The 15,425-nt window shown below is 36.5% G+C and overlaps 1 protein-coding gene across 1 annotated transcript; it reads left to right on the top strand.

Moving 5' to 3' along the window:
* The first annotated feature begins 258 nt into the window (after positions 1 to 258).
* On the top strand, positions 259 to 15,411 carry LOC149796823 (glyoxylate reductase/hydroxypyruvate reductase-like). The gene is made up of 3 exons (XM_089961468.1): positions 259 to 550; positions 2,690 to 2,860; positions 11,891 to 15,411. Exons 1-3 carry the CDS (start codon positions 340 to 342, stop codon positions 12,535 to 12,537), a joined length of 1,029 nt encoding a protein of 342 aa, XP_089817594.1. The 5' UTR covers positions 259 to 339; the 3' UTR covers positions 12,538 to 15,411.
* Positions 15,412 to 15,425: the final 14 nt, after the last annotated feature.

The raw sequence follows: 15,425 nt of genomic DNA, 5'->3' as shown, positions 1-15,425 counted from the left end.
GATCAAGATTAAGAAAATAAAAACAAAATCAATCTCATACCAATGTCTTGGTAGATTTAAGCAAAAGTAATTTCATGATTTTCGCTTTTTCATTTCAGCACTGGCAGAGAACAGTTTGTGTTGTGCCGACATGCGTCAGACACCATAGAGTGACTAGTACAGTACGTATAGTACCTTAATTACTAAAGGAACATACATACGGCTGCTCGACCCACATTTACATACATGTACGTTGTCATTGCATTCGGTTGACAAATTTGTTTGTGAATTTACGTAATAGCATAGTCCCCTAGGTAACCTTGAATCATACTAGACAGGTCAAGTACATTCCTCTTCGCTATGGGTGATACACGTCCTTTTGTTTATGCTACCCGTGGCATACCGCCCGACGGTCGGGGTGCAAATATGTTAAGGGAATCGTGCGATTTCCATGTATGGGATGGCAACTGTTTTATGCCAAGACACGAGATGCTAGAGGCGGTGAAGGGAGCGGAAGGTCTGTTGGTACACCCACCTGATCGAGTAGATCGGGAATTACTGGACGCAGCAGGTAACACAAACACGCCATTCAAATTTGATATCTTTGTAATACTTTATGCATTATTATAGCACAAGCGTTTCATCAAAGTAACAAATCACTCTTTCAAAGAATGGCTAATTATTTGTACGGTTCTGTTGGTGTAGTACAGAAGAATCGTTGTATTGTATGCTTAAATTTCAGATGAAACAAATTCACGATCTCCAGTCTCTCGTACATAGTGTTGGGTTAAACAGGTTCATCTATGAGAAAGACTATTCGGGTTATGGATCATGAATGCAGTCAATAAAGTGAGTTGGTCACGGAAATTGGATAACTCACTTTCAATGTTTCATCGTCTCTAATTATGTACTTTTGTACTTGTCAAGATCGGTTTTAAACAAAATTATACTTCAAGAGGTCAACATATTTTCACATAATTTTCACGAGTCGTCTCTTATTCCCTGAAAGGACTGAAAAAGTGACATTCCTGACATGATTAAAAATTACAGAAAGATTATAAAAGACACTTTGTACAAATTTTAATATTTACATGATGTTTTCTAGACCTAACGGCAATATTTACTCTATAACGCAAGGGAGTACTACGTACAGTTTGCTCCAAAGAACCCTGAAAAATGATATTTTTTTTATAGATGAATCACACAGGTACCCGAAAACGACACCTTTCGAGCATATTTGAAAAGTGATTTTCATGCTCTTATATGGTCATCTAAAATTTTCACAAAGGTGAATCTCCGATTCAGATTAGTTCAGTCGGCAGAATGACTGAAATTTTGAACAGAGGTCTTGAGATCCAGACTCATCTTTTTCATTGCCTTATTCACCTGTCAGAACAGACCCTAGTCGTTCTGTCTTTTCCCAGATAAACAAATCCTACATAATTTTCAGTTCTTTATTATTAATTTTATTATTATTATTATTATTATTATTATTATTATTATTATTGGTTAAAATATGTACAGGGGGGCCCCGAGTGGCCAAGTGGTCTAAAGCGCTCTCCGTTACGGATCACTGCCATCTCACCTCTGTCTGCGTGGGTTTGAGTTTCGGATTCGGCTAATGTGGGGATGTGAGAAAGCTTGCCAGTAGCTTCTCGTCGGTCGGTGGTTCTTTCTGGGGGTTTCCCGGGTTCTTCCTCCACCATTAATACTGGCCACCATGTATAGCCTATCGTGTGCTGAAAAATGGCGTTAAACACCCTACAACAACAACACCAAATATGTACAGGAAAAGATTGCACCATGCTATCATTTATTTTTTCTTCTGACAATGCAATTTGTGTGGCCTCATAAGAGGTTATCAAGTGAAACTGTGCTGAGACAACATATCAATAAACAGACGCAGACGAAGGACGTGATTATACGAGATTTCAGTCAAATTTGTACTGGAGATGTTTTCACATATACGTTTGTGCATTGTCCTTTCAAAAATGGAAGAATGCAATTGTCCTCGTTTGTCATTTGATTATTTTTTTATATCTCTGAACAAATTTGCTGTATGCGAAAATGTGGCATCGCCATTTCTTGTGAAGTCATATCTGATTGACGCTGAATGTGCATGGCAGATATCAGACATGCATATAAACGCGTTAACTTGTTCACATAGCATTCCAGTCCTCGTCAAGCAGATGTAATATTGTAGAGGTCGAACTTAATACAGAAATCAGTTTCATTGAGCTTGGCTGTTCCAAGAGCCAAGATAAGAAACGCGCTATATCACTTATGTACCAAGAAGCAGAAGACAACTCCGTGAGCGTACCTTCTATGCAGTTCTTACATATATGTTTGTTTAAACGCTCATTTTTCGAAAAAAATATACTGAGTGCATCTTCAACTCAGATGTGATAGTCAATTTTTATCGTTATTATTCAAGATTTTTTTTAATCACTTAAATTTAACTTAAGCAGGCAAAACAAAGGAAAAACTGAAAATAGAGTCATTATTTTAATTTTAATTTTAATTTTCTAAACAAAGTCGTCTCAGAGAAGTTAAGAAATTAAGCTGCCAGGACGAACTGTTAAATACTTAATCCTATGAATATGCAACAATATAAAACCTACAATAGATGTCCAAAACCTCTAATCTTAAACTTTGATATCGTTTGTTCATTCAGTCACTTGGCATCTATTATTATTATTATTATTACCAGGTCCCCAGCTTAAGGTCGTCGGCACCATGTCTGCAGGTCTGGAGCATATAGATCTCGAAGAGTGCGCCAAAAGAGGCGTGCAGATTGGCTATACTCCCGGAACGGTAACAGACTCTGTGGCCGAGTTTAATGTGGCGCTTACACTGGCCGTCTGCAGAAGAATCAAAGAAGGTAAAGTACCAGCTTGGTTCCTGGAATTTCCAAGGCTCCAAGTTAATCAGTTTGACATTGTGAGTAACCATCGTCAAGTTCGTCCCCCTTCATTACTATTGGGGATGTTCAAGTCAAAAAGGTTTATATAGTTATGTCCTTCCAGGTCTTAGACATGATGCCACTTATTCTGACGGTTTTATGGGCACGAAACACATGCCGATGTTCCGAATCCTACAATACTGGCCCTCAATAGTTTCCATTAGAATGAAGTTCGAGTCATGACATTTGTAGGAATTTCAAAACACGGCATACTCTACTTCTGATTAAACTTTACTTAAATTCTAAATTTCGATGATGTGCACGTAACCCTAGGTCAGCAAGCAGGGCCGGCCTTAGGCCGACTGGACCGATTTGGCACAATCGGGCCCCGCGCTCACTGGGGCCACTCGCGTCAGTAATTTTTAATATATATATATATATATATATATATATATATATATATATATATATATATATATATATATATATATATATATATATATATATATATATATATATATATATAAAGAGAAAGTAATTTTAAAGCTATGGAAGAAAATTTTAAGTTCAATATCATGTAAAACTTGTTTAAAAGTTTATTGCCGAATGTCGTGCTTACAGGGGGGCCTCGTGCGTAAAACAAGGGGACCCGGCAAAAATGAACCATATCGGGCCTCACGTTTGCTAAGGCCGTTACTGCAAGCAAGTAGATATCCGCCTTTTTTTTGACATTGCTGGCAGTGGCGACCAACAGGGCATGGCCGTATTTCATACTGACGTTTTCGCCCTCAAATCATTTCTGACTATCGTACATTCGCTAAGAATTAATAAATTTATTTCGACTGACCTTGGTATGCGGATTGTAAGTACAATCTCTCTTCTATTGACATTAAATCCTTTAGAACTCTCACTGTTTTAGTATTAATCCCTGTCAGAAGAGAACACCTATGTATACATCTATTAATGACCTTTTTTTTTTTAAATTGCCGACACATGCGTGGAAAGCAGTATTACCCCAAGGTGAGAATAGCAACGATTATGTCATATCGGAAATTCGGGAGAGAGAGAGAGAGAGAGAGAGAGAGAGAGAGAGAGAGAGAGAGAGAGAGAGAATGTTTCATAAATTTAGAAAAATTAAAACCGTAATGAACTGTCAAAATATGTGTAATAATAATAATAATAATAATAATTTGTTATTATTGTTGCTAATAATAACAGTATTTTCAGGAATATTTAATAAGATCTACAGTGGTATTATTGGGGTGATGCTGCTTACCACGCATGCTTTCCACTGCTTTTCCAAAGCCATGATCTCAAATTTTCTTAAACGAATGGAATCATGAAACGTGTTGAGATGATTCATCATGATGAGTGATGAGTGTTACACTGCATATTAACAACCAGGTCAGTGTGCCTGATATTTAACACTTTCCTGACTTTTTTGTAATTTTGTGTTTCTACTTTTCGTGTCTGAATGATGATTGTATACATCCTTCTCGGTACCACGCTCCTAAATCCTAAATTAAAGAATAGCTATGGCCTACATTTCAGATCTTTCCGGTTTAGCTGTAGATTTTGCATTTATCTCGTGACCACGTGGTTTTGTTTTGCATGCTTTTGGTTACAGCCTATTCTCTCTATAATCATGAAACTCTGTGAGGGGATCCATTTTGATGAGCACTACACATTCATTTCAATATTAGGTCTTGTGTAAGGGGATGCATCTTGATGAGTAGTACTATACATCTTCTTTTTAATAGTAGGTCATGTGTGAGGGGATGTATCTTGATGAACAATACACTTTCATTTCAATAGTAGATCATGTGTGAGAGAATACATCTTGATGAGTACTACATCTTCATTTCAATAGTATGTCATGTGTGAGGGGATGTATCTTGATGAATAATACACTTTCATTTCAATAGTAGGTCATGTGTGAGGGGATGTATCTTGATGAATAATACACTTTCATTTCAATAGTAGGTCATGTGTGAGGGGATGTATCTTGATGAATAATACACTTTCATTTCAATAGTAGGTCATGTGTGAGGGGATGCATCTTGATGAGTACTACATCTTCATTTCAGTAGCAGGTTATGTGTGAGGGGATGTATCTTGATTAGTACTACATCTTCATTTCAATGTGTGAGGGGATGTATCTTGATGAATGCTACATCTTCATTTCAATAGTAGGTTATGTGTGAAGGGATTCATCTTGATGCGTACTACACCTTCATTTAAATCGCTCAGGTAGCCTAGTGGTTAGAGCGTCCACCTCGGATGCAGAAGGTCGTGGGTTCGATCCTCGGCCGAGTCATACCAAAGACTTACAAAAATGGTACTAATAGTTGCCTCGCTTGGCGCTAAGCATTAAGAGTTTAGTGTTAGGACTGATCGGCCTGGTGTCAGGATAATGTGGCTGGGTGGGACATCATGCTATATGTCTGCGGCATGATGCCCCAGTGCTAGACATCACTATAAACAGTCACACGGCAGACATCGCAGCGGTACGACTGTAACATTTTTAAAGTTTTACGTTAAAAATCCGACACACACACACACACACACACACCTTCATTTCAATAGTAGATTATGTGAGAGGGGATGCATCTTGATGAGTACCACACATTCATTTCAATCGCTCCGGTGGCCTAGTGCCTAGAGTGTCCGCCTCGGATGCGGAAGGTCGTGGGTTCGATCCCCGGCCGAATCATACAGAAGACTTACAAAAAATGGTACAAACAGCTGCCTCTCTTGGCGCTCAGCATTAAGAGGTAAGTGTGAGGACTGGTCGGCCTGGTGTCAGGATAAAGTGACTGGGTCTGACATCATGCTACATGTCTGCGGCATGATGCCCCAGTGCTAGACATCACTATAAACTGTCACACTGCAGACATCGCAGCTATATGACTGTAACATTGTTAAAGCTACGTTAAAAATCCAAATCACACACACACACACACTTTCATTTCAATAGTATGTCATGTGTGAGGGGATGTATCTTGATGAATAATACACTTTCATTTCAATAGTAGGTCATGTGTGGGGGGATGTATCTTGATGAATAATACACTTTCATTTCAATAGTAGGTCATGTGTGAGGGGATGTATCTTGATGAATAATACACTTTCATTTCAATAGTAGGTCATGTGTGGGGGGATGTATCTTGATGAATAATACACTTTCATTTCAATAGTAGGTCATGTGTGAGGGGATGTATCTTGATGAATAATACACTTTCATTTCAATAGTAGGTCATGTGTGAGGGGATACATCTTGATGAGTACTACATCTTCATTTCAATAGTAGGTCATGTGTGAGGGGATGTATCTTGATGAATAATACACTTTCATTTCAATAGTAGGTCATGTGTGAGGGGATGTATCTTGATGAATAATACACTTTCATTTCAATAGTAGGTCATGTGTGAGGGGATACATCTTGATGAGTACTACATCTTCATTTCAATAGTATGTCATGTGTCAGGGGATGTATCTTGATGAATAATACACTTTCATTTTAATAGTAGGTCATGTGTGATGGGATGTATCTTGAAGAGCACTACACTTCATTTCATTAGTAGGTCATTATGCTCCATAGCTTACACTTCGATGACTTGTACATTTAGATGAGTAAAGGAATTAGTTGAGTGGACTGCATGCAAAGTGTTTTCAATGTGATAAATATTAATGCACGAGTTATGCTTAAATGTCGAACGTATGTGTGTGTGGGGGGGATATACACTTTATGAGTTTCTTTATTAAATATGTATCATATACAAAGAGATTGAATAAACCAATAAATAAGGAGCTAATTGAAATATTCTTCATAAAAGGATGTTCCTCGTCTTATAGAAACTTGGATCAATGAATTATCTGATTTGTCAATGCGAATCTTTGCGTCATTTGCTTTTCATAGAAAAAAACCCAAACAAACAGTGAAAGAAATTCAGTGCGAATAACTTCATCAATTAGAATTAAATATCTTCGTGACATTACCTATGTTTCGGGTTTGAAGATAATATGGGTTAAATCTGATGGTTCGATTTTTGCGAAACATTTTAAATTATGTGTTTGCCTTTGCTGTATTGTACCGAATGTATATAGTAGGCAATCTGTCGTTGATTTTATGACATGGTCTGACAGTCTCTGGTGAGAATAGAAATTGATTCCAATAACGATTGTACATTTATCATACGTGGTGATTTTATTGCTCGAAAGTCAACGTAACTAGATTGTATTGTTCATGACAATAGTCGATATATGTATATATTATCAGACGAGTATATTATTGATGATTATAAGATTATACCACGTGTTTCTCAAGATATTGAATCGCCAGACTCTAATGAATATTCAGTTACATGACTTTGGAAACCAAGCAGGTTTACGTATAAGAAACGGTCGTATGGCCATGATACGGATATTGGCCAGTATATCTATGTTGGACACTGGGGATGTACCGTAATATATTATTGTATTGCTTCTCAGTCCTTTTTTAGTAATGTACTATCACTTGACGTTAGTCATGCTAACAGTGTGTCAGATCATTGTTATGTATGGTTGCGTTAGGATTTAATAACGTCAACGATGTCGCTACAACATTTATGACAGAAAAAGAATACGAATGAATAGAGGGTAAAGATGTATGGCGACCAGAGTTCATGTCCGAATATAAATCAAAATTAAGTGATGATTAATTAATGGACTATTCTGTAATCGGACATATTAACATTATTAAAGAAACATTAAACAGGAATGCTAACGCTGCACTATTGAAAGTTACTTTGTCGCTACTACATGATATATTTTACACTGTTTGTTTGTCATTCTTTAAAAGATTGTATAACATTTCATGATAGAGTTATGGAGAAATGCGATGAGAAAATATAATCCTTCGGTTATGATATATGTTAAGAAAAACGGTTAAATGTTTTTCAGTAAACTGAATCAAGAACAAGAAAAGCAAGAAATGTTAAGCACATGGTCAGAGTATAAAACCTTCGACGAAAATATAGGCACGACTGTGATGAACAAAAAACATTAGAATTCGAAAATTCCAAATTTGTTAATTGGAAAATGTTAAAAATTATACCAATCATAAACTCTCAAATATTGCAATGAATTCATGAATTCTTTGTAAAATGCATTGAAGCTGTAAATAATTGTAATGATCGCTTCGTTATACAAGATGAACATGTGTTACACTTTAATGAAAAATATATGCAAGTTGAGCTTAACGCCATGTTTAATGAAGGAAATAAGGACATTTCCTTTCAAGCAGTAGAAAAGGTTTTACAGCAAATATAATTGGACCGCATTGCAAGTCCAGCTATGATTATTAATGAGCTTCCTTACGAAGGTAAATATATTCTTTTAAATACATTCTGTGATTCATTTAATGCTGGACTTAGGAATGGTCACGTTCCAGTAATGAGATTCGAAGGTCTAATTACACCGTCGCACACACCGTCGTACGTCTGAGCTGCATAGGTAAATTATTCACAAGTATTCTTAACAATAGACTTATTGACTGGACAGGCAACTACCATGTCTTTACGGAAGCATAAGCAGGATTTAGAACGAAACATGAGTACAGTCGACAATATCTTTTTTTTATACATGTTCTCATCTCACATATTATTGATAAAGGTAAAAAATATTTTGTGCGTTTATTGATTTCACCAATGCGTTTCATTAAATAGTAAGGAATAACGTATGATATCAATTGACAAAGCTTGGTTTAACAGGAAATATTCTTGATATACTGTAATCAAATCGATGTACAACAATGGGAAGTCAATAGTTAAAGAAGATAATACGTTATGTTACGAATTATCTTGTATTCTCTGGGTTCTGCAAGGAAAATGTTTATGGTCATTTATTTTTCAGTACTTTTAAATGATTTATATCTATATGTTTACTTGAAGAATTTTTTTTTTTTATAGCCTTAAAAATAAGCCATATTACGAATCTTCTTGACAGACTGATAAAAGCCATCTTAAATTATTAGTCAAATCGGGGCTTTTATTCCTGCAAAAGGATATTAAATTATGAAAACAAAACAAAACGATTTTATTTATGGGGAGTTCGAAGTAGATGATAAATAGATTTTATTACATTGTGAAGTGTTGATTTTACGATATTAGGTGCAAATGATGACAAATACATACATACATACATACATACATACATACATTCATACATACATACATACATACATACATCCGTGCGTGCGTGCGTGCGTGCGTGCATGCATGCATGCATCCATCCATCCATCCATACATACATATATATATATATATATATATATATATATATATATATATATATATATATATATATATATATATATATATATATATATATATATATATATATATATATATATATATATATATATATATTGAAGGATTTAGAAGAAAAACGTAATTAGGCATATTTAGTTAAAGATTTGTCCAGGTTAAGATTCAGTGATATTGGGGTTAATCAAGGGGTCGGTAACACCGAGACACTGGCAGTTTGACATTTTGTTTGAAAACTTGAGGTTACTGGACAGTTTTATCCAATGTTGTATGAAATGTCTTGAGAACAATAGTCCAGCATTATTTTTTGTAAATATTGCAAATTTCGGATCAAAACTTTATCACAGTAACATCCGTTCTTTGAAATATAGAAATGCAATTGATAAATTAAGAACATTGTCTCACAGACTCGACGTTGAAGCTGATGGATGGGTGAGACCGTATAAACAAGTTCATGATAGACTTTATTTTATTTGTGACCTCATTAAAGATGAATATTTCTTGGTCTTTCAATGCTTATTGTATACAGTTTTAAGAGTCGTACATGTCGAGAAATATTTCAAAGATCAGATAGGTTTCAATTTATAGAACTTTTGAGTACCAGAATACTAGAAGTTTGAATAATTTGCCTACTTAAATTTATAAAGCTTTATAGTCACGGAAAAAAACGTCGTATATGCAGATATCTTGTAAATACTCTCACTGATCATTCCACTCTAATTTTATCTTCATAGTTTACATAGGAATGTGGAGTTCTCTTTCTCCCGCGGAGATATTATTTATTTCATTTGCATTTACCTGCACGCGTGTGTAATTTCGTTTCCTACTATATTTGCTTTGTATAATTTATAGTCCCAGATGACAACGCCCATTGCCTACTGTACTGTCCACCTTTCAACTTAATTCACTGAATGAAATAAACGTATCCACATATTCCGTTTGGAGTGTTCTTCTGCTGTCGGTCCAAGGTTAATCAAAGCCCCTTACTTTAGGTTAGTATAATCAGACTTTTATGGGCCGAAAATAAGAACTTCTTATGTTTTCAGAACAATGATTTAAAAAATTACACAGAAATATCATTAAATTTGATTTGTATCAACTTTTTATAGTATTGTTTTATGTTCTTTATGCCCGGTCGTAGTAGGTGGGTGGGTGGTGGGTGTACAGTTAAGTAGGCAGGTAGGTGGTTTACAGTTCCGATTCAACGTTAAAATTTTATTTACAAATATTTAAAGTTAAAATGTAAAGAAAATATTGCAAAAGAAGATGGCTTGATAGGAGAGGACTTAAGTAAATTTGTTGAAAGATAATTTTAGTCTGGACTGGGATTTTCTGCTTGATGATTAATGTTTACAGTCGCTGCTGAAAAGTACGAACATCTTCGTAGAGAGGAGCTCTGTAATATTTAGTTTTGTTCTTGTTGTCTTTTTGCAATTTCATGTGTTCATTTTTTCATACACAAAATAGCACCATCAATACTTGAAATGTTCAGTCTATAGCTTTTTATTTTAATCGCTTAGTTATTGGATTTCGAAAAAATCCTCACGCACGTTCGCACACACACAGACGCACACACATACACACACCTTGATATATTCCGCTAGAGATTGGATACAGCGTCTGTCGTCGCTAATCAGTAGCTCACTAGGTAGACTCCGTCTGTCGGCACTAAACAGTAGCTTACTAGGTAGACTCCGTCTGTCGTCACTAATCAGTAGCTCACTAGGTAGACTCCGTCTGTCGTCACTAATCAGTAACTCACTAGGTAGACTCCGTCTGTCGTCACTAATCAGTAGCTCACTAGGTAGACTCCGTCTGTCGTCACTAATCAGTAGCTCACTAGGTAGACTCCGTCTGTCGGCACTAAACAGTAGCTCACTAGGTAGACTCCGTCTGTCGTCACTAATCAGTAGCTCACTAGGTAGACTCCGTCTGTCGGCACTAAACAGTAGCTCACTAGGTAGACTCCGTCTGTCGTCACTAATCAGTAGCTCACTAGGTAGACTCCGTCTGTCGTCACTAATCGGTAGCTCACTAGGTAGACTCCGTCTGTCGTCACTAATCAGTAGCTCACTAGGTAGACTCCGCCTGTCGTCACTAATCAGTAGCTCACTAGGTAGACTCCGTCTGTCGTAACTAATCAGTATGTTCTCTAGGTAGACTCTGTCGTCACTAATCAGTAGCTCACTAGGTAGACTCCGTCTGTCGTCACTAATCAGTAGCTCACTAGGTAGACTCCGTCTGTCGTCACTAATCAGTATGTTCTCTAGGTAGACTCCGTCTGTCGTCACTAATCAGTAGCTCATTAGGTAGACTCCGTCTGTTGAATGTCAGCTAAACATAGATCAATCTCTAGTTGTGGATTTCAGAAATTAAGAATACAGGAAAGATCAAGCGAGAATGACTCCAACATATATTAAACTGCGAAGTTTTTGTTGTTCTAAAGCTTTTTTGGAAACGTCGCCCTGATTTTTAACGGGTATTAAGAATGGATATTGTAGAAGACAGATTTTCTTCTTGCAGTTTGGAAGCTATGGAGTCCATTTCGCAACAACTATTTTCAAGTGTTTGATGTGACCATTGATTGTCTCGGTAACTGTTGGCGTTCTCTGGCTGTCTGTCTCCCCACTCCCGTATACATGTAACTATGTTGATTTACGCTGTTTTGAAGTTAAGTTTAATAATGATTTTTTTTTTTAAATAGGCATTGATGCTGTAATAAACGGCGGATGGGGAAGATGGGAAAACGCCCTTTATCTGTCAGGAGTCGAGATAAAGGAGTCGGTTATTGGGATAGCCGGGTTTGGCCGCATTGGATTTGCCACAGCCAAGAGACTGAAAGCGTTTGAACCATCGAAGATCGTCTATTGGGACGTTGGGCCACTAGAATATGCTAAAGAAATCGCTGCAGAATTTGCGTCCTTCGAAGAATTGCTACAGAATTCTGACATCTTGATCGTCTGCGTGTCTCTCACCAATGGTACGAGGGGTCTCTTTAACACAGAGGCGTTTAAGAAAATGAAGCCCTCTGCGATTTTCATCAATACCTCCCGAGGAGCCGTGGTCAGTCAGGATGACCTTTATACTGCCTTGACGACTGGTCAGATACGTGCGGCAGGATTGGATGTGACGACCCCAGAACCGCTTCCACGGGACAGTCCTTTGCTTTCTCTCCCGAACTGCATTATATCCCCACATATGGCCAGTGCTTCAGAGATCACCCGAAACGCCATGGCGGAACTAACTGCCCGAAATATAATTGCCGGTCTGACAGGGGAGAAAATGCCTGCTCCGATGTGTGTTGAAATATTCAAGAGTTCTTTCCCCGACATGGAAATCACTCGATTGTGACACCTTACCGTAATCAAAATTACACCGCTATTAAATACGAAATGTATGATTGTCTTACTCAGCCATCAAATTTTTATATATAGGACAGAGGAATTTAGTTCAGTGTGTGTGGTGTGATATAGAATTATATAAAATGATACATAAATTTACTTAATCATTTATAACTGGAAAGTAGGTGTTAAAATGTATGATAAAGAATAATACAGAAATTTATTTATTTAGATATATAGATTGGTTTGGTATGCGTTTACTTCCTTAACTGTGTTATTGAATGACAAATGTATCAAATTAAAGATGGTGTAATTAATAGTTCCACAGTGGGTCTAAGCCCTACTCACCTGTATCAGTATACATAGGAAATTCTTTTTAAAATTTACACAAATCTGTTTAAATTGTAGACTATTGTTTTAAAAAAATCTCATACTAAATTTGAATTAAATACAGCGAATGATTTCTGAGTTATCAAAACTGAAAGTTAAAAGTTTTATTCGGGTCTATTTTTAAGACTAAATCTGGGATCAGTTTATTTGTATCACCACGGCCCGCGGATTATATTAATTTTTACAATCAAATCAGCTCGTGTCTTTTCCACACAGTTTGTTTGCAAAAGTTCAGTAAAGGAAGTTTTTAGTAAGCTCGTGTTTGAAAAATGAAATGAAAGCTGTGATGGTATGTGACATAGATATTATGTCTTTTGGTAAGCATGGTACGTATATATGTATGTTAAATGGCGGCTTCTGAAGTGTTTCGAACGTGTTTTTCCGATCATTGGCGGAAAGACCCGATCTTTATCAGTAGTAGCGTGCAACAATCACTTCCATCAGCCATCAACTGTTAGACCTGCTTATTCGTCAAGGTTAAAGAAATATGGATGTACAAACACGGTTAATTCACAGGGAACTGATAATCAGAGCATATGTTGCAGTAAGGCAACTTCTTAAGCAATGATTGTCGAAATATTTAAATGAGTTGGTAAATACATTAAAAAATTGTATGGGCGCCCACATGCCTTTGTACATGATGGAATCAGGAATTGTGCCGTTCATTATGATATGTAGTATTCGGACATGAAATCTAAAATGTATGTATGTATGTATGGGACCGCTCCGGTAGCCTAGTGGTTAGAGCGTCCGCCTTGGAAGCGGAAGGTCGTGGGTTCGAACCTACATACATACATACAACATACATACATACATACATACATACATACATACATACATACATACATACAACCCATGCCGAGTCATACCAAAGACTTACAAAAATGGTACTAACAGCTGCCTCGCTAGGCACTCAGCATGAAGAGGTTGGTGTTAGGACTGGTCGGCCTGGTGTCAGGATAATGTGACTGGGTGGGACATCATGCTACATGTCTGCGGCATGATGCCACAACTAGACATTACTATAAACTGCCACACTGCAAACATCGTAGAGATATGACTGAATTTTTAAAAATATTTTTCTTTACATAAAATGTTGACGCGAACTAACTCGGGTGAGCAGAGATTTATAACAGTTGGCACCAGGATCAAATCTTGCGCCTTTAAGTTTTATGAATTATTGGCTTGTAATTCTAAAAGAACGACAGAAAAAGTGAATATGGAAGAAAGAAAACAGACAGCCAGAAAGAACTAAAATACCTAATTTAGTTTTCGCTAATGTTGTCAACCCAAATTATAAACGTACTATTTCACATACATTATTACATTATTTTTTCCATGCAGCAGGCAAGACACGAAATAGCATATAAGCAATTTAATTTTTTTAAACACTAGATGCGCTTGGTGTATGGACAAAACCATTGTATCGGCGTATATATATATATATATATATATATATATATATATATATATATATATATATATATATATATATATATATATACCATCTACATATTTTGTCGAGTTTTGATTGTTTGGGTTTTGGGAAACCACTGTGTTGTGGATTTACACTAATATTAAACACTGTCAGTAACGTGGAGATTTGGAAAAGGAGACTAACTTTTCCCCAAACCTTCACATAACCTATGCTCAGTTGGCTAGCTCTAGCGTAAGTCGTCCTAAACAACTTTGGTCAATGGCACTTTTCTGCTTTAATAAAAAAAGGTTATCAATGAAAAAACATGCCTAAGTTTAGTAAAAACAAAGTTCCATTGTAAATTCCATCTAGGAATATGTGCAGCTAATTCCTTAAAGGTACAAGGGTGTTTTTGACATGGATGTATGTTACCGTACCTACTTTAGATATGACTGAATCCTGTGTAATGTTTTTAGCCAATTTCCCCTTCTATTGACGAATCACTCCTTTGAGGGAGTTCTGAAATTATACAGATTCACTGTCCTGTTTTAGTTGAAGTAGCGGTAGCTGACGATAGGCCGAGGACCTGACTATTCCGAGATGGAATGTTGTTGAAAAATCAAGTGGTGTTCCTGTTGGATAGTCAGGTTAATTGGCAATCTCTTGAGCATTTGCGTCGCATGCTTAAAATAAGAATAACGATGCGCATAAATCGATAGTCTTAAAATAATTAAAACAAAAACCAAGCACCTGAATTTTAACATTGTGACGCGTTCACTCCTTCAAGGTAGTTCTGGGATTAGATTGATTCCATGTCGTTCTTTGGGTTAAAGTTACTCCTTTCACGAATATATTTTTCAAAACAAGAACTGGTCAAGATTTTATTCAACATCAGTTCAACCCTGTTCATGTCTGTGGTGACTACACGTGAATAAACGCCGTGTTCTATATTGTTGTATTTAATTTGCAAAGAAATTGGTAATGGGAGTTCAGTCGAATAATATTCACCCTTACGTATATTATTCTTTGTGTATGCATGTTTTACCGTGTATTATTCAATAAAATATGATTTGTTGATTTTAATGCTCACC

Source organism: Sinohyriopsis cumingii, chromosome 6 (genome assembly GCF_028554795.1).
Source record: "Sinohyriopsis cumingii isolate HCF-2022 chromosome 6, ASM2855479v2, whole genome shotgun sequence".
Taxonomy (NCBI): domain Eukaryota; kingdom Metazoa; phylum Mollusca; class Bivalvia; order Unionida; family Unionidae; genus Sinohyriopsis; species Sinohyriopsis cumingii.
The sequence above is the reverse complement of the archived record's forward strand: the minus strand, read 5'-3'. Positions and strand labels throughout refer to the sequence as shown.

Bases quoted from the DNA above. Each gene is read 5' to 3' on its own strand.
- LOC149796823 (XM_089961468.1), top strand. From the start codon at position 340: ATGGGTGATACACGTCCTTTTGTTTATGCTACCCGTGGCATACCGCCC. The intron at 551-2,689 runs GTAACACAAACA...TATTATTACCAG, and splicing joins GGAATTACTGGACGCAGCAG to GTCCCCAGCTTAAGGTCGTC. The intron at 2,861-11,890 runs GTAAAGTACCAG...TTTTTTAAATAG, and splicing joins CTGCAGAAGAATCAAAGAAG to GCATTGATGCTGTAATAAAC.